Source organism: Poecilia reticulata, chromosome 16 (genome assembly GCF_904066995.2).
Source record: "Poecilia reticulata chromosome 16, P_reticulata-male-v2, whole genome shotgun sequence".
Classification (NCBI taxonomy): Eukaryota; Metazoa; Chordata; class Actinopteri; order Cyprinodontiformes; family Poeciliidae; genus Poecilia; species Poecilia reticulata.
This window is the reverse complement of record NC_088845.1, coordinates 1911434-1930486: the sequence shown is the minus strand read 5'-3', so window position 1 is coordinate 1930486 and position 19053 is coordinate 1911434. Positions and strand designations below refer to the sequence as shown.

Below are 19053 nucleotides of genomic sequence, written 5' to 3'. Positions count from 1 at the left end.
CCAGGGGAACTGCCCCCGATGTCCATGCGATATTGCAGAGTCGCGTAAGCCAACACAACCCCGCAACATCCAGAGCCTTAAGGAACTCCGGGCGGATCTCATCCACCCCCGGGGCCGTGCCACCGAGGAGCTTTTTGAACACCTCGGCGACCTCGTCCCCAGAGATTGGAGAGCCCAAACCAGAGTCCCCATGCTCAGTTTCCTCAACAGAAGGCATGTTGGTGGGATTGAGGAGGTCTTCGAAGTATTCCGCCCACCGGCCCACAACGTCCCGAGTTGAGGTCAGCAGCACACCATCCCCACTATAAACAGTGTTGGTGCTGCACTGCTTCCCCCTCCTGAGACGACGGATGGTAGACCAGAATCGCCTCGAAGCCGTACGGAAGTCTGTCTCCATGGCCTCTCCAAACTCCTCCCACGCCCGAGTTTTTGCCTCAGCGACAACCCGAGCCGCATGCCGTTTCGCCCGCCGGTACCCATCAGCTGCTTCTGGAGTCCCACAGGCCAAAAAGTCCCGGTAGGACTCCTTCTTCAGCTTGACAGCATCCGTCACCGAAGGTGTCCACCAACGGGTTTGAGGGTTGCCGCCTCGACAGGCACCAACAACCTTGCGGCCGCAGCTCCCATAGGCCGCCTCGGCAATGGAGGTACGGAACATGGTCCACTCAGACTCAATGTCCCCCACCTCCCCCGGAACGTGTTCGAAGTTCTGCTGGAGATGAGAGTTGAAGCTCCGTCTCACAGGGGACTCCGCCAGACGTTCCCAGCAGACCCTCACCACACGTTTGGGCCTGCCAGGTCTGACCGGCTTCCTCCCCCACCACCGGAGCCAACTCGTCACCAGGTAGTGGTCAGTGGACAGCTCAGCACCTCTCTTCACCCGTAAGCACAAACAACAGTCAGAACCCGTCCCCCCACCCGTAGGCGGAGGGAGGCCACCCTCTCGTTCACCGGGGTGAACCCCAACGTACAGGCGTCCAAATGGGGGGCAACAAGTATGCCCACTTGAGCCCGGCGCCTCTCACCGTGGGCAACTCCAGAGTGGAAGTATGTCCAGCCCCTCTCGAGGAGACTGATTCCAGAACCAGAGCCATGCGTCGAGGTGAGGCCGACTATTTCTAGCCGGAACCTCTCAGCCTCGCACACTAGCTCCGGCTCCTTCCCCACCAGAGAGGTGACGTTCCACGTCCCAAGAGCTTCTGCAGCCGAGGATCAGACCACCAGGGTCCCCTCCCTCGGCTGCCGCCAATAGCACAATGCACCCGACCCCTTTGGCCCCTCGGACAGGTGGTGAGCCCATCGGAAGGGGGACCCACGTCTCCTCTTCGGGCTGAGCCCGGCCGGGCTCTGTGGGTAAAAGCCCGGCCACCAGGCGCTCGCCATCGTGCCCCACCTCCAGGCCTGGCTCCAGAGTGGGGCCCCGGTGACCCGCGTCCGGGCGAGGGAAAACGAAGTCCAAAGTTTGTATTCATCATAGGGGTCTTCGGACTGCGCTTTGTCTGGTTCCTCACCTAGGACCTGTCTGCCTTGGGTGACCCTACCAGGGGCATAAAGCCCCAGACAGCAGACAGCATAGCTCCTAGGATCATTGTGGCACTCAAACCCCTCCACCACGATAAGATGGCAGCCCAAGGAGAGGTATTTGGAATGTGAACAAACAAAATCTGATTTCATGACACAATCGGAAGTGAGCATTAAGGCCTGCAGTGAGAACGCAGCCCTAATGTGTCAAATACCTCTTAAGCACATAAAGTGCCTCAAATGATAAAAAGGATCAATAAGGCCCTAAATTTAATACAATAAAAACTAAGAAGGTAAATAATGAGATATTAACTTAAACAGTTTGTTCAGATGAGCAAACAGAAAATGGAAGAAGTTTAAGAATCTTAAAAATTGCTTCAACAGTCCAACAGATGAAATTGTGGTTTTATTTATGAGATTTTAAAGACAGAGTATTCTTCCTTGGGACCAGTGAGTGATAGGGAAAGTCAATAATCCGATGCTCACAGATGAATCTTTTCTTCACAGCTTTGTCTTCTGCTTTCCAGTTCACTGTGGGTTTTGTTTTTGCTATATGCAGCGCTGCTCCGGAAGTATGGGGAATCTCTTTTATCCAGAAGCTTTAAGAAAGAAAGATGGTCTTGAGAACAGTAGCTTATTGACATCAAACTGAAAACTGTCAGCATGTGTTGTTTCTATATGAATAAACACACACTTCAACAGAAAATTATTTCTAAATAAAAGGTGTTTTACAAACTTATTTTGAAGATCTAAATACTTGAAAGATTTTTTTTCTTGCATCTAGTGGTCTTTATTTGACAGAAAACTGGGTTGTGAGAAAGAGGGAGGACATGCATAAATTATTCAACCCCAACAGCAATTTAGGATTTTGGTAACTGTTGTTTTACCAAAAATGTTCATAGAGTTGAGCTGGAAGAATAAAACCCAACTTTAAAGTTAAAGGAATAATGGCTACACCAGGAGGGTCTTAACGCTGTCACTCAACCTCATTTAATTTTTGGTAAATGTGCTGATGGCAGAGAAACAACTTACTGTTATACAGGAAAACCGTATCCGCTGCCATCAGTGGCTATGCTAACTACCCTGAGCATTCACAGCCGGATCTGCTGATGGCGGAAAAGCAGTAGCAGAGACCAAGGGCTGAAGAAGAGGCTGACCAGCGTCGCCACACTAGATTGTGACTGACAGCGCTAAGACCCGCCCCTGGGCTCTGATTGGTTGTTTCTAGTTAGCACTCAGAGCATTGGGAGAAGGCAGAGGAGCCCAATTTTTCACATCTTATCTGATACCAGGTTAGGACATGACAACAGTTTCAACAAATATGAAAAAATATTTCCTATAAAAGTTACATACTGCAGCTTTAAATGTGCATATTTTTAGATAATAGTTCTTACTCGAGCGTGTTCTTGCGTCCATTAACCCAGAACCAGTCGCCTTCTTTATAATGTAACCCTATCCAGGAATCTGCTGGCGTCATTAATGATACATTGACGTACCTGGAGATAAATTCCTGTGAACAGATTTTATTTTAGACTTATAAATCTTCTTACTTCAAGCTATCAATCAATCAATCACGTTTATTTTTAACACATTTCAGCAACAAGGCACTTTGAACCGTTTTATATCATAAAAACACAAATCTATAAAGTCATAGAACACAGTTAACAACTGAAGCGTTACATTTTGTCAAATACCATTATTACACATCAAAATGTTTGTTTCATTTATAATGTTTCAAAAGCCACTCTAAACAGGTGGGCCTGTAGTCTAGATTTAAAGGAACTCAGTGTTTCAGCTGTTTTACAATTTTCCAGCAGTTTGTTCCAGATTTGTGGTGCATAGAAGCTGAATGCTGCTTCTCCTCGTTTGGTTCTAGTTCTGGCGATGCAGAAGATGAACCAGAACCAGAACATGTCAGGAGGGTGGTTTGTGTCCTTGTGTTCATAATTGACCAACTAGACAACGTCAGGAGGTGTGGAGGTGAGCCCCTGCAGATGTGCTCTGGCACACCTGCACTTCATCAACACTCATCAACTGCTGTACAACAGCTGGCTGCCAGACCTCCAAAGTCTGAGTATTATCCTCTGTGGAAAACCAAGGCCTCTGAGTGGCAGAAATTCTCCTTGTCCTTTTGAACCCGTTCACGCTGAATGTTCTCCGTTTCCAGGCGTTTCCTGGATTGCTGCACTTTGTGGTCTCCCCATTGGAGCTTTTGAAATGACCTTCTTTAAGACTTTATTTCTGGCATGAATTCTGGACATTATCTCCACATCTGGCAGCCTTTACTCACCTTCATCATCCTCCTCCTGGGTGCTTTATCCGTCTGTCCTCCCACAAATCCCACCTCCCAGAATTTGCTGGGAGGTGGGATAAAACTTCACTTTAATGGATATGAAATTTAGAATGTCTAAATTTTAGAATTTAGACATTAACTTCTAAAATTTAATGTCTAAATTATAGAATGTAAGTTATCTACCATCTCATCGTCATGGTTACAACTTAAAGGTGAGATGGACTATAATTGATTAAAAGTTTCTGCTGTGAAAGAACGTTGTGTGATAGTGGCCGTTTTACTAAGTGAGTCAATGGAGAAAGTATTTTAAAACATAACAGCAAAATGATCTGACAGGGCGACATCAGTTACAGAAACACAGGAAATATTCACACCCGTCCTGATAATCACGTCCAGTGTGTGTTCAATTGTGTGCTGATTGTTTAACATGTTGAATTGGACCAAAATGATCAAGAAAGTCACAACTGTTTAGCTCTCTGTCTTTGGGCTCGTCAACATGGATGTTAAAATCTCCCACAGTTATGAAACAGTCATAATTGTTGCATATAAGAGACAAAAGCTCATTAAAGTCAAAGAAGTTTTCCACACTTTGGAGTTTTTACAAAGTTAGTATCAGAGTTCATTTATGGCCTTTTACCTCAATTGACGACATTCAAAAGAATTAAAATAACCTAAAAATATATTTTTTTGCAACTTAAGAAGTTCTTATGCATTGAGGCCACGTCTCCTCCTCTTTTTTATTGAGACTTTAAAAATTAACCGATTTTGATTCAATTAGCCGGCTGCACGGTGGCGCAGTTGGTATAGCTGTTGCCTATACCAACTGCCCCACTGGTTCCAGAAGGTTCTGGGTTCGATTCCCGGCCCCGGTTTTTTTTGCATGGAGTTTGCATGTTCTCCCTGTGCATGGTGGGTTTGCTCTGGGTACTCCGGTTTCCTCCCACAGTCCAAAAACATGACTGTCAGGTTAACTGGTCTCTCCAAATTGTCCCTAGGTGTGTGTGTGTGCATGGATGTGTGTCCTGTGTGTCTCTGTGTTGCCCTGCGATAGACTGGCGACCTGTCCAGGTGACCCCGCCTCTCGCCCGGAACGTTAGCTGGAGAGGCAGCAGAACCTCCTGACCCCACTGAGGGACAAGGGTGTAAAGAAAATGGATGGATGGATGATTCAATTAGCACGTATGATTCAGTATTGTCAAGTTATCAAACTTCCAGATTAACTTTAAATTTCAAGAGTAGAGGTGATGTTATATTTTACCTGCTCCTTCAGATCATCAATTACAACCAAGTCTCCAGCATATTCCTGACAGTACTGTCGACCTTCGTCCCAAGACTTCAAATCTTGTCCTTCATGAAGAACGTAGCAGTTTGCCTTGTAGGTAGCCCATCCCTTCTTACATTCGTAACAACGTGGTTTCACTAGACAAGGGGAAAGAGCAGAATAAAGTGAAGAATTCTTCTACACACACACACACACACATATATATATATATATATATATTTTTTTCTCTGTGTTATTTAATATTTTAATAATCAAAATTACTCAAGCAAAGCTTTTAAAGGTAGAGTGCAGATCAATATCGGAAGGTGATTAAATGATGATATCATTCTAGTCAGAAGTGGCGTACCACAGGGTTCACCAAAAGACAAAAACATTCTCTGAAACCAAAACTTGGCTGTAAACCTGCTGCTAATGAATTACTTTTACTGGCTCACTATGTCTTCAAAAACTGTTTATAACAGAATATTTCAAAATTAAAATCGAGAGTTTCAAAGGTAATCTAGAAATATAATTACAATATTCAGGACAGTATTCTGCAGCTGGAAAGTTTTTATGCTCTAAGACGAATTTCTTCCAAAGCTTCAGAGCATCTTTCTCTTTGCATCGATTCTCTTCTTCCTCTCTCAATACTCTCAGCTTCTCCTTCTCTTTGTCCAGCTCCTCTAGATTTTTGTCCAGCTCGTTTGTTATGTTGTTCAGCTCATATTTGTCTTTCATCAGCTCCTCTTCCACTTCGTTCATTTCCGTTCTCTTTTCATTCAGTTGTTCTCTCTGTTTGGTAAGCTCTGCTTTCATTTTGTTCAGCTTTTCTTTCTCTTTGTTCAGCTCCACTCTTGTTCTGATCAGCTCCTCTTTCTTTGTGCTCAGCTCCTCTTTCTGTTGGCTTTGCTCCTCCTGCTTTTTGCTCAGAATCAATTTCTCTTTTGTTAGCTCATCTTTCTTTGTGTTCAGCTGATCTTCATTTTTGTTCAGCTCCTCTTGTTTTTTTTTCAGCACCTCTTTCTTTTCGCGGAAGTCATCCTTCTTTTTGCTCAGCTCCTCTTTATTTTTCGTCAGCTCATCTTTGTTTTTCTTCAGTTTTTCTTTTTCTTTGTTATGCTCCTCCCTCTCTTGCCTCAGCTTCTCTTTCTGGTTGTTCACCTCCATTCTGTTTGTGCTCAGCTCCTCCTTATCTTTTACCAGTTTCTCTTCCTCTTTTACCAGGTCCTCTGTTCTACTGTCTATGTCCTTGTCTGACTTCAGCTCCTCGTACTCTTTTGTCAGCCCCTCTTTCTCTTTGTTCAGCTTCTCCTTTTCTTTCTTCACCTTCTCTCTCTCTCTCTTTATCTTCTCTTTATCTTCGTTCAGAGCATCTTTCTCTTTGCTCAGGTCCTTTTCCTCTTTGTTCAGCTCTTTTATCTTTTGGTTCAGGTTCTCTATCTCTTTGTCCAGTTTCTCTTCATCTTTGATGAGCTCCGCTCTACTTTTACTCAGCTCCGCCCTTTTTTGGCTCAGGTCCTCGCTGTCTTCGTTCAGCTTCTCTCTCTCTTTTCTCAGCTCCTTTCTTTCTTTGGTCACCTGCTCTCTGTCTTTGGTCAGCTGCTCTCTGTCTTGGGTCAGCTGCTCTAAGTCTCTTTTCAGTTCCTCTCTGTCTTTGCTCAACTTCTTTCTGTCTTGGATCAGCCGTGCTAGTTGTGTGCTCAGCACCTCTCTGGTTTCTCTAAGATTCTCTCTGCTTTCGAAAATTTCTTCTCTGATCAAGATCTTGTCTTTCTCTCGGATCAGCTTGTCCATCTGGTTCTCCATCTCCTTTTGTTGCTCAACCAGGTGATATTTTTCAGTTGTAAGTTTGCTGATATTTTCATGCTGATTGGTTGTCGTCAGACTCACTATTAAAAACACACAAATAAGTCAGAAAGTCATTCAAACTATCTTTATCAGAGAAGCATTAACATTTTCAGTTTCTCAGTCCTTTCCAAGGATATCAGACAGCATTCTTAGGGTAGAACCAAAGGACAGTAAACTGTAATATCTGATTAACTTGTTTATTGTTGGGGGTTGCATGGTGACAGCACTGTTGCCTTGCAGCAATGAGGTCCATGGATTAGGACCCTGGAGTCCATCTGTGTTGAGTTTGCATGTCCTCCCGGTTGATGTGCAGGTTCTCTCTGAGTACTTTGGCTTCCTCTCAGAGCCCAAACACATGACTATAAGCCGTCTCTCTAAACTGCCCTCAGGAATGAGTGTGTGCATGTTTTGCTTGCCTTGATAGTATCTGTGTTGCTATTTGATAGACTGTTGACCTGTTAAAGGTGTAGCCTGTCTCTTGCCCAGTGACCATGTGAAAAACACACCAGTCTGCCTAACATCGCTGCATTTGAAACTGGTTAACTTAAACTAGAGGTGTGGCGATCGATCGGCCACCAATCATTATCGTCCGATTTTGTGCACACTGGAATAATCTGATTACATCTTTTTATTGAAATGACGGCCCTGTTTTAGCTGATGGTCCAGACCGAGAGCCTTAAAAAGATTGCACTTGTAGAGGCGAAGACTTCTGCTTTTCCTGCCAGGCTGGTAGGAGGCTCCTTGCTGCTTTTACATTTAAGTAAACGCAGCCATTTTAACAAACTGAGATTAACTAAGAGGTGTCTCGACAACAATTTAGACTGAGGTCCCGAGGAGTTGTTTGTCATTTATGTGGTCATAAAAAACCAGGCATATAAAACCAGGCATATAAAACCAGACTGCCCATTAAGAAAGGTCATATCAGCATATTTTTCACACTGTCCCAGTCAGCCAGTGGTTGCAGAAGACCAACCTAAGGCTAAGAAACAAGTAATAAAGTTCAGAAGCTTTCCAGACTCTTAAATGCAGGAAGTGTTCAGACCTTACTTCACCTTTCCATTTTGAAACCCCCCCCCAAAAACCAAAAACATTATCTAGATGGCCCAGACTTTGATATTCCCTGTGTTCACAGTGATCATAATGTTCAAAGTGTTGCACAAATACTTTAAACTCCAAAGCTCCTCTTAAAACCATGAAGAAAAATAGATTTTCTCAGCTGTGGTTCAATGAAATTGTGCCCTCAGGCGAGACTGAAGGCGAACTGACAGGTGGTGGAAAAAGGGTAAGTTGCAGGTTTCTTTTGACATTCTGAAAAAATGTTTACTCAATTATCAGAATACTGTAAAATCTGAAAAATCTAAATGTTTGGTTGCTTTGGTTTGCTCAAACAAATGTAGGCCTCAGGTTCTTTTAAAGTCTTAAAGTTATTAGCCCCTCCAAATGCACCTGCTTTCACAGCTTCTGTTGATCTTTGTAACAAATTCTTAGAATTTTTCACTGACAAAATTTTAGCCCTAAGGGGGTCTACTATTCTGCCTGTGTTAGATCCGCAGGAAACACCTCTCGGCGATGCTACCTTCGTACGGTTTGAACCAGTTTCTTTGTCCCATATGTCCACTGTCATTAAACATCTGCGGCCGACAAACTGTCCATTGGACTGTCTACCTGCAGGACTGTCTACCTGCTTGCTTATTTATAGATATTTTTCCTGTCACCTTCATAAATACCTCTCTTTTTACTGGATGTGTTTCAGCTGCTTTCAATCATGCCGTGCTACACCCACTTATTAAAAAACCCAGCACAGGGTTCTTGCTAATTTTAGACCTATTTCTAAACTGCTGTTTTTCTCAAAAGTTTTAGAGAAAAATGTTTTTACTCAGCTCCAGTCTTTTCTAACAGATCATGATATATCTGAGAAATTCCAGTCCGATTTTCAATGTGGACACAGTACAGAAACCACCTTGCTTAGAGTATTTAATCATCTCCTTCGAACAGTTGATTCAGGGGGCATTGGGATCTTATTGTTGTAAAATTTAAGTGCAGCATTGGATACGATTGACCACAACATCCTTTTATCTCAATTGAAGCATTGTGTTGGTCTTAAGGGTACAGGTGTAGCTTGGTTCTCATCGTATTTGAAAGACAGAAGTTTTTCTGTTCATCTTGATCACTTTTCCGTGGCAGCACCTCTAAATTATGGAGTACATCAAGGTTCAATTTTAGGCCCGATTTTATTTATTTTGTATTATTTGCTGCCTCTTGGACATATTTTTAAGAAATGTAATCTATCTTTTCACTGCTTTGGTGATGATGTGCAAATATAAATGTCCCTCAAGAAACGACATCAGGAAGATTCCCTACAGTCTTTAACAGACTGCTTAATTGCAGTTAGCCAATGGATGAACCAAAATTTTCCTCACTTAAATCAAAATAAAACTCAAGTTATTCTGTTTGGACAAAAGAGCCTTATTAGTAAATCTGATCAAATTCTTGGTTCCCTTGCTTCCTTTTATCAATCTTCCGTTAGGAATCTCTGTGTCATTTTTGACACTTGTCTTAATTTGGATAAGCAAGTGAACTCTGTCGTGAAATCAAGCTTTTTTCATCTGCGCCTTCTAGCAAAGGTTAAATCAATCTTCTGTCCTGAAGACTTTGAAAAACTTATCCATCATTACATGTTTGGGCTATTGCAACTCATTATATAAAACATATATATATATATATAATGAGTTATATATGTTGCTGTAATCTTCTTTACAGCATCTCCAAATGATTCAAAATGCCGCAGCACGACTTAACTGGAACCCGGAAACCAGAGAATGTAACACCAGTATTGGCTTCTCTGCAATAGCTGCCAGTTTTTTATCGGATTAATTTTAAAATTCTTTTATTGGTTTTTAAAGCTTTACATGGCCTGGCCCCAGCTTATCTTCAAGACCTTCTTCATAACCATTCCGTCTCTAGAACACTTTGGTCAAATAATAAATTGCTCTTACATATTTTCAGAACCAGACTGAAAAGCAGAGGAGACTGGGCTTTTGCTGTTACTGCTCCTAATTGTGTAGCAGGTTGTGGGGTTAGTTTGCTATCTTTTCAGTTACCACCATTCACCCACCAGATGGTGCTATTAGGTTGTGTTTTCCTGGAGGCCATGCTGGCAGATCTTGACTCTTCACACCTGGGACAATAATCATCTTCACCAGAGGAGTATATGAGCAGCAGACTGTCAGCATCTCGTCGCCAGAGTGTTTGCCAGTATTGCTACACTAGCCCCTCGTAGTTTTGCTGAGATTTTGGAGATCTTTCCGAGTTTTCTTGTGCTAACCTTCTGTGAATCGTCCTCAGGACACCTTCGAGATCCTCTGGGACATCCTCGTGTTCTCAGAGTTCTGAAGAAACCTTCTCGTGACGCTGTGAATCTACTCACGGGATGCCCGAGCTCCACAGTCTCGCCTCTCTGTTTCACTTACCTCCTGCAAGTATCCAGCTGGCAGTCAGTCTCGCTGCACCTCTGTGCCGTCGTGAAACTTACCTGTTCGCCCTCCAACGCCATATCCATCCTCGACCAGCCGACACCATCAGTAATTTCCCCACTCCCTGGTACCGTTAGACCCTCCGAGGGTCTGAATCTTCGATCTACAAGTTAAGACCTGAGATTTTATGTCGAGTGAATTCAATTCCCCACAGACATTGAACTCATCTCCTCTCCCTCTGTGTTCAGTCGTCCCTGGATTCCTGGCCGCAGCTTCCCCACCAAGCAGCATTGTTTGTTTCTTCACTGTTAAACATTTCAATCTTTACCATTCTCTTCATGAGTGTTTCTGCATGTGGGCAAGAAATATAAAACCCATCATGACACTAATGTGTGGAACAACTTGCCTTTAAGCATTAGATCTGCCAAACCAAACTTATCTTTTAAATTATTTTGGGTCAGAATGTTCCGGTTTTACCAGAACAGATCCAATCTTGTAAGCCAGTGTAAGCTGCAACCAGATCACAAAGACAGGCTAAACAGCTGGGGATGATGCACCTGAACCTATAGCTGATGCTGTGGGAACAGGCCAGCAAAACCTGAGACTGTTGATGAACCAAATTCTCTACAAGAACTGCCCTTCTTTATCTAGGTTATTGTTGTTGAAAGCTTAGAAAAAGCTAACAACAAAGACGACTTTATAAAATGGCAGGCACAGTTGCCAGATGTTGATGGGGACATTGTGGATTCACAGGGTCATTCAAGAAGCTACAACAGCATGATGACTCACTGATGGGTATCATTAAAATCATTAAACATCTTGATGGGTAAGATTATATCCTTAGATGGGTTACTTTATCTTCAGGGTGGGAAGGGATCTGAGAAACTGGTGGAGCCTCAAGCTCTAAGGGGACAAGTGCTAAAGTTGTGTCACGGTGTTCCCTGGGCAGAACACATGGGTTTTAAAAAGATCTATGCCAGAATTTCTGCCAGGTTCTGCACATATTACAGGGTTTCTTATACAACATGCCTCATACAAAAAAAAAATGCTTGTCAGACAGCTAGTTCTGGAGAGAGAGGTCGCTGCAGCGCTTCTCAATCTTTTTTGGCCCAGCCAAAAAAGATGCCTGTCCATTATCAATGCTCCCTTACTGCCCCCATCAAAGAAGATGTAGGCTACCTGCACTGAATAGTATTCCATCCATCCATCCATCCATTTTCTTGCACCCTTGTCCCTCAGTGGGGTCAGGAGATGCTGGTGCCTATCTCCAGCTAGCGTACCAGGCGAGAGGCAGGGTCACCCTGGACAGGTCGCCTGTCTGTCGCAGGGCAACACAGAGACACACAGGACACACAACTATGCACACACACACTCACACCTAGGGACAATTTGGAGAGGCCAATTAACCTGACAGTCATGTTTTTGGACCGTGGGAGGAAACCGGAGTACCCGGGAAAACCCACGCATGCACAGGGAGAACATTCAAACTCCATGCAGAAAGACCGGGGCTGAGAATCGAACCCAGAACCTTCTTGCTGCAAGGCAACAGCTCTACCAACTGCTCCACTGTGCAGCCTCTGAATAGTATTTTATGCTTATTATTACCATCATTATTGTTGCCGTCTTGATTTGTGTTATTTCTTTATTTATCATCAAAAACCCTTAAAAGAGAAACAGATTACTGAATTATTAGTTTTCAAAGAACAAAAATGCCATGTGAATAGAAATAATTTTTAAAGGTGTGTAAGAAAAATGCAATGGACATTCAATTTAATATTGGTAGGCCTACCAGCAGCCAATCAGAGTGGGGAAAAAAACTTTTTCTGTGTGTCAGGGTCTGTGTTTTTCTGTTTTGTTTTTTCTTTTGTTTTTGGTCTGAGTTTATTTTCTTTGGAGGACCTGTCATTTCCGATGGCATCCACCAGATGCCGCCAGGTTCTGAGCCCCTGGGAAGCTGCAGCGAACCCGTAGACACACCTGCAGCTCGTTAAGAGGGCGTGGATGGAGGATGTAAGCAGCGGTTGAACGACTTCTCATCGCCTGAGTGTTTGCTTACCTCGGTAACATTCGTTTCAGAGAAAGGCCCTCTGTGATCTGCTCCTTATTAACTCTTTGTTGTCTTCCTCATCAGATGATCCTGTTGTCTCCTCGTTGTTCCCGTGTGTGCCGTCTGACCCGGGCTCAGAGTGAGTCTGTGATCCCCGCTGCTGTGAGTAACCTTCCTCGTGTGTGCCCCCCCCTCGACGCTACTGGTGTTACCAGACGCCACCCTTTGTGTGCTCGCCTTTCCCCCCGTCATCGGTCCATCTCCAGTGGATTCCCCTTCGGGATGCCAAGGGATCTGTCGGTCCAAGCCCGAACCCATCTGGAGAGAAAGAATAACTGGACCAAGTCGAACTCCGCTCTTGCCGCCGCAAAACAAAACCTGTCTGCCCTCCAACGAAGCTCTGTATTCCATCGCTCTGCTCACAAGTACTCACCTTCAAAACCAAGTATGAATCAGTTCAATTCATTCCTGGAAACTCCTCACCTTCCTCCACTAATTGTCTCTCGTTGACAGTAAGACGACCCGGTCACCCACTCCAGTGTTCGTTCCCTTGCCCCCTTTCCTGGATTCAATAAACTTATCATTGTTCATTTATCTGCCTTCCTGATTGTGTTCTTGCATGTGGGTTAGAAACCTTAACGCCAACATGACACTGTGCCATTTCCTGATGTTAATCGCCAAATCTTGCACAAAATGACCAGATAAAACATAAACAACAATATCAGTTTAAACTTGGAAGTATTTGTGAAAACACAGAGCTCTGCAACATTAAAACACAGAACTGCAACAATATCAATCATAGCTCTTCTTCTCTTCAGTGCTTGTTTCTGGTGGTGCAGCTCTGTGCTGCCTTCAGGAGAATGGGACATCAGAGTATCATCCATAAAATTTCACCCATATGGCATTTACTGTGCAAACTAGTTTTCAGTGGAAAAACAAAAGTTCCAGCTCCTTTTAAGGCCATACAAATGAGACAAACATGGATTATACTTTTATATAGACCTATAGATTTACAGATAATTTTTCAGTAAAACTATTAATCTATAAGTCAATAGATTAAACAACTCTGGCATCTTGCTTTGATTAAGAGCAAAGATGGATCTTAATCAAATCCTAATGAGTCAAACTCAAAGTGTCACAGAGTCACTTAACAGCCTCATGACATTAACACTGACATGCAAAAATAATATAGAAGAAATAATCAAAATCTTATTAAAAACATAAATAAGTGATAAGTTCCTTATTGTTATGGTTGGTAAAATATATTTCTTCTTAGTATTAGATATGGTCTCAACAAACCCATGGGACTTCAATATTACCTTTCAACTGAAAACAGTGTTCTTGCCATATAGCCCTCTGTATTAATTTTTGCTCGAAAGGCCTTGCCATACAAATTTACTCCTCTGTATTTAGTTTAGTTTCTTAGTTTATTCTTCCATTTTGTTGTTTGAGCATTTCCGTTTCGTTTTCTTTGATTAAGCTTATTATGTCCTGTTTAGGTTCTCTCTTATTAATTAGCTTCCCGTTTTTATTGACACTCTCCATCTTTACTCATCACGCCATTCCACTGCTGCACCATCATACCTGCTGACAGAGTACTGATGTGTCGGTCCTGAGTAACTCGATTCATCTGATTGGCTCTTTGATTAAATTCACTTTATTTATTTCCAACAGGTTTTCAAAATCAGGAAAATAAGCAATCAGTAGGACAGAGAAAACATGTGCAAACATAACCAAGAACTAAATTATTTGTTTACCTACACTTTTCTGTTTGCTGAATGGTAAGACTCCAGTCTCAATTAGTGAGAACTGGTCTGTTTTTTACCACTTTGTTTGCTCATAATGCTCTGCTCACACGTCAGCTGTGTTTTGTTTTTTTATTTACTGTATTTTTCACACTATAAGGCGCACCTAAAAACCTTAAATTTCCTCAAAAGCCGACAGTGCGCCTTATATATGGACCAATGTTGAGCCACAACAGGTCTAGTAACTACGGTAAGCAGCCGCCAACTTCATTTTCCCCCGTAGCGTAGAAGAAGTGCGCGGTGCATGCTGGGATAGTTGTCAGAACGCTGGTTTGTTAATAAAGTTTGACTGACCTATTTACCTACCGACTGCATAGAATCAGGTCGTCTGCAGGTCATGTAGCACCACATTCTCCACCAACATGCTGTGCGCGAACGGAGAAGGGTGACCATCGTCCGGCCCAGACACGGCCCAGTCGCAGAAGGTTCTCCTCGCCGACTGGACTCAGACTGTTGTATTGACACTCTTTAGTGCAGCTCCATCTAGTGGATGCATAACGTAACTACAGCCTCTCCTGCAACGTCTATTCTATGCACCTTATATATGAAAACAGTTTTAAAATAGGTCATTCATTGAATGTGCGCCTTATAATCTGGTGCGCCTTATAGTGCGGAAAATACAGTAATTAAAAATGATTTAACCAGTAAATAAATACAATTGATAGAAATTAGTGGAACATTTTTAGACTTAGTGGTGCAGATGAAGAGTTTTGTTTCTCCCAAAGCAATTCAACCTTATTTTATCTTTTACTATTATTCTAAATTAAAAATATCCCTAAAGTTATTAATACACACAATTTCTTTGATTATGAGTTTGACATCATTGGGAAGCTTAGAATCCACACTTTCAGACTCTGATAGTCAAAACAGGTAGACTGGTTAATTGTTTTATTGTGGCCGGTCGCATTTACAAAACAACACCACTCTTCTCATTAGAATGAACAGAGAAAATAATAAGTCTGTTATTGTTATAACAATAAAACACTAACATTTTCATTTCAGGTTGTGTTATTGTGGTCTGTAATATATATTTATTCCCATTTCCAAGTTTGGTGGTCCATGAGTGTTTGTTAAATGTGTAAAGTAGTCCTGAGCCTGAAATGTTGCTCTAAATCGTCTAAATCTGTAAAAACCAGACATAAAAGAAGCTACTTAAAATGTATTCTGTTGAAATTAAACTTACTGTAGACGACTTGTCCAACCAGAACGAGACAAAATATCCCCAAACACGCCATCAACAGAAAAGAGTGCTGGATTGTTGCTGATTGAAGTTGTTCAGCTGAAAGAAAAAATGAAATCAATATCGATATTGATAAATCAACAAAGTTTATTTGTACAGCACATTTCAACAACAAGGAAGTTAAGATGCTTCATGTTATGAAAAAATAAAGCCATCATAAACACATCATGCTGTCACCAATTGTGAAACCAGCAACAGATATTACATTTTGTCAAGTTCCATCATCAAAATCATCATTTCACATCAAATATGTTGGTCAATGTGATTACTGGTGGGGGTTTAGACTTGTCTTAAAGAAGGTAACAAAACCATCTAGACCAGTGGTTCTTAACCTTTTTTGAGGTACCGAACCCCCCAGTTGCATATGCGCATTCACCGAACCCTTTATTCCAATCCCCCTGCCCCCGGTTAAGAACCACTGATCTAGACCATCCCATTTAAGTAATTGGAAACTGCTTAGAGGTTTAGAATGAGAGAACACACCTTCAATGCATATATTAAAATTAGGATGACACCTCTTAATAAGTCCCCACTTCACAGCAGCAACCAAATGGCTTTGTTTGCAGCCGCATGACGAATTCCCAAAGGCGCCTTTGCTTTTTCTCTTATTTTTGTATTTTGTTCATTTTTCTACTTTTCTCAGGTAATTAATGATTGTTTTATGGTTTGGACTACTTAATAATTTGGGTGTGATGCTGATCTGTTTTTCTATGCATTTAATTGTCAGAATAAAACTCTAGATATGTCTGAAGTTGAATGGCGACTGGTTGTTCTCTCTGTGGTTTCCACTGTGTACATGCTTAACTCTGAATTCGGGAAACTAGAGGAAAACAACGAGCAAAGAAGTTTAACATTTTATTCCTCTAATTCAACATTCCCCATAGAAATGCATGAAACATGCATTTCATGCGCTTTGGCGCACAGACCAATGCGGAGTTACATCAATAACAATTTGCCATTTAACATTTGAATCAGGTTTTCCTCTGATCTTATGTATATATTTGTGTCTGTGTGTGCATTACCTGTATGATAATAAATGTGGTTCAGTTTTATCGTTAAAATAAAACATTAAAATCATAAAAAGCATTGGGTTCAATGCTCTTTACGTTATATAACATAGAATGGAGTCAGATTCCACTGTATTTTTGTAAGTTTAGGTGATTTGTACTTTGTTATTGTCCACAGAAAATGTTGGTGTGGCTGCCACACACTGTCAGGGCAGGTACAAAGTTTGTGCATATTTACTCAAACTTTCTTGACGCTTTTAAATTTATACATGCCGACTACTGAGTAAAATGTGATGCCGCACATTTTTAGTGTGTATGCACGCTTTAGGTTAAAGTCTACTCTGCATCTCCAGAATCAGAACCACACATGGAGAACTGGCTTTGAATTTTTATTCTTCTCTAATCTGGAATAAACTTTCAGAAAACTAGAAAAATGGTTTAACTCTGAGTTTCTTACAATCAAGGTTATATACATGTTACTTAATGTTGACCTTGAATTATTTACAATGCTAAATTAAACATTGATTTTAGTCCATACTTCAAAATGTGTTAATTCTATTGTACAACTGAAATCTAGCTATTATCCGTTTTATGTTTTGATCATGGAAAGGACTTTGAATTGTGCTATACAACCAAACTTGGCTTGCAGAGAAATTTCTCAGATCATACAAAAAGATTTAAGATGCGACATAAAAACAATTCTTGTTACAGCCCACGTTAAGAAACAATAAACTTCCTACAGAGGAAATAAAAATGCATGAAATGTATCTGGATAGTATTGTTACTTTTTAATCCTCATAAAATATAGAATATATACTTACTATTAATCGAATGTTTGGCAGAGCTGCCTTCATCCCTGCTGCTCTCCATCCTTTACAGAAAAAAATAACAAAGATTTAGATGTTATAAAATGTCCAACAGCTGCTTGAGCGATCTCAGCTGCAGCTCATGGAAAGCAGGCGGGTTCTTCTTCCTCTTCTTCAAAGTCTTCAGGGTGTGATGCAGCATCTCCATCGCTGCTCTGTGGTTCATTTCTTTACTCCAACAGTTTTGGGAAACAAGTTTCTGCAACAAACCTTTCATGCCAAGAAGCTCTCACTCCGTCTCATAAACAGTTCTGCAATTCTCCTGTCCTTGGGAGGCTTCTTGGCAAAAAACCTCTTCCCAAGAAGAGGTTGGGTATGGTCAGGGTCCTCCATAATTTTATTGATGATGATGATTCTTCGCATCATCATCATCATCATCATCATCATCATCGTCGTCTCCAGAGGTTCCACAGTCGTCCCCAGAACAGAACCTCACAAAAGGCGTTTTCGCACTGCAGGGAACGGAACGGAACGGTTCCGACCGTGTTTGCATTACAACTTGCGACCGGTTCCGCCCGGCCCCTTGGAACCACTAGAGCTGTGGTTCCAATCGGGCCGGCCAAGCGGTTCTGCTTAGAACCAGCAGCTGATTGGCCGCTGGTTGTTATGGAGTCAGCCGTTGATTTTCCGTTGACAGCTGGCTCTCACTAAACTGTGCCATCACCTGGTCTAATGATGAGGTAGTTTTTTCCTCCGCTTACTCGCTGATGAACCAGTACAGAATGAACTAGATCGGTCAACGAGGAAAGAGAATCTCTGAGGAAAAGGCTTCGGCCGCTACATCCAAACCATTGTTTAGTTTCAAAAATAATGATGTCAGGTGCAGCTTCTATGGCGCCCTCAGCGCAAACGCAACAGGGCTGGAACCGATCCGTTCCGTTCCCTGCAGTGCGAAAACGCCTGAAAAACACCAAGGCTGACACAACTCATTCCTAATGGCGCTGAATATTGCAGACCTGCGTTTCATTCTGCAACACTTGATTGTAGTTAGGGAGGACTCCATCGCTGCCCTGTTTGGAGAATGGCGGCGGTTTGTTTTCTGTCCTCTTCCACGACTGACCACAGCCAACCAGTGAACGGCAGGGTGTTTATTTCAAATCAAGTACCTACTCAACTCTTGAACAGGGACCTTAAAATCATGTCAGCTACGGGAAAAACAGTAGTTGAGAGTGAGACACTCGCAAAATAGGCCTGATGGAGTCGATCCCGTGAAAAAGGGGCAATTTAAGCTAACGGCAGTTAACTGTCACTTCAGATGCACAGAAATATCTCAAAATAGAATCGATGTCAATAAAACAATGTCATGAACTTCGAAACACTTCTAAAAATGATACCTATCTGTTAGTTGTGCACTTAACCCACCTGTGAAAACAGAAATCGGAGTCTTCTTGAGTAATAGCTTTGCTGCGATGCCGTCTTCTTCTTCTTCTTCTTCTTCTTCTTCTTCTTTGGCAGTTATTGGCGGTTGGCAGCATAGAATACACTCCTGATCAAAATCTTAAGACCAGTTAAAAAACCGCAAGAATTAGCATTTTGCCCTGTTGGATCTTAAGAAGTTTCAAAGTAGAGCTTCACAATGTTAAAAGAAGAAATCGGCGTAAGAGACAAAAACCTTTGAGCGGGGAATTAATTGAAAACTGCATTTACACTCAAACGAAACGTGATTTTTTTCAGCTGATCAAAAGTAAAAAA

General features: G+C 42.1%; 1 protein-coding gene across 2 annotated transcripts; it reads right to left on the bottom strand.

Moving 5' to 3' along the window:
* Nucleotides 1-1908: 1908 nt before the first annotated feature.
* LOC103477755 (uncharacterized) lies at nucleotides 1909-18851 on the bottom strand. Of its 2 annotated transcripts, XM_081616916.1 has the most exons (7): nucleotides 18724-18851; nucleotides 17317-17366; nucleotides 15432-15527; nucleotides 5612-6964; nucleotides 5073-5233; nucleotides 2916-3031; nucleotides 1909-2120 (listed from the first exon to the last, which is right to left on the bottom strand). In XM_081616916.1, the coding sequence occupies exons 1-7, from the start codon at nucleotides 18834-18836 to the stop codon at nucleotides 1928-1930; spliced, it is 2082 nt and encodes a 693-aa protein (XP_081473042.1). In that variant the 5' UTR covers nucleotides 18837-18851; the 3' UTR covers nucleotides 1909-1927. The 2 variants fall into 2 exon arrangements, with proteins under 2 accessions (XP_081473042.1, XP_081473043.1); XM_081616917.1 differs by lacking the exon at nucleotides 1909-2120 and having other exon boundaries at nucleotides 2969-4941.
* Nucleotides 18852-19053: the final 202 nt, after the last annotated feature.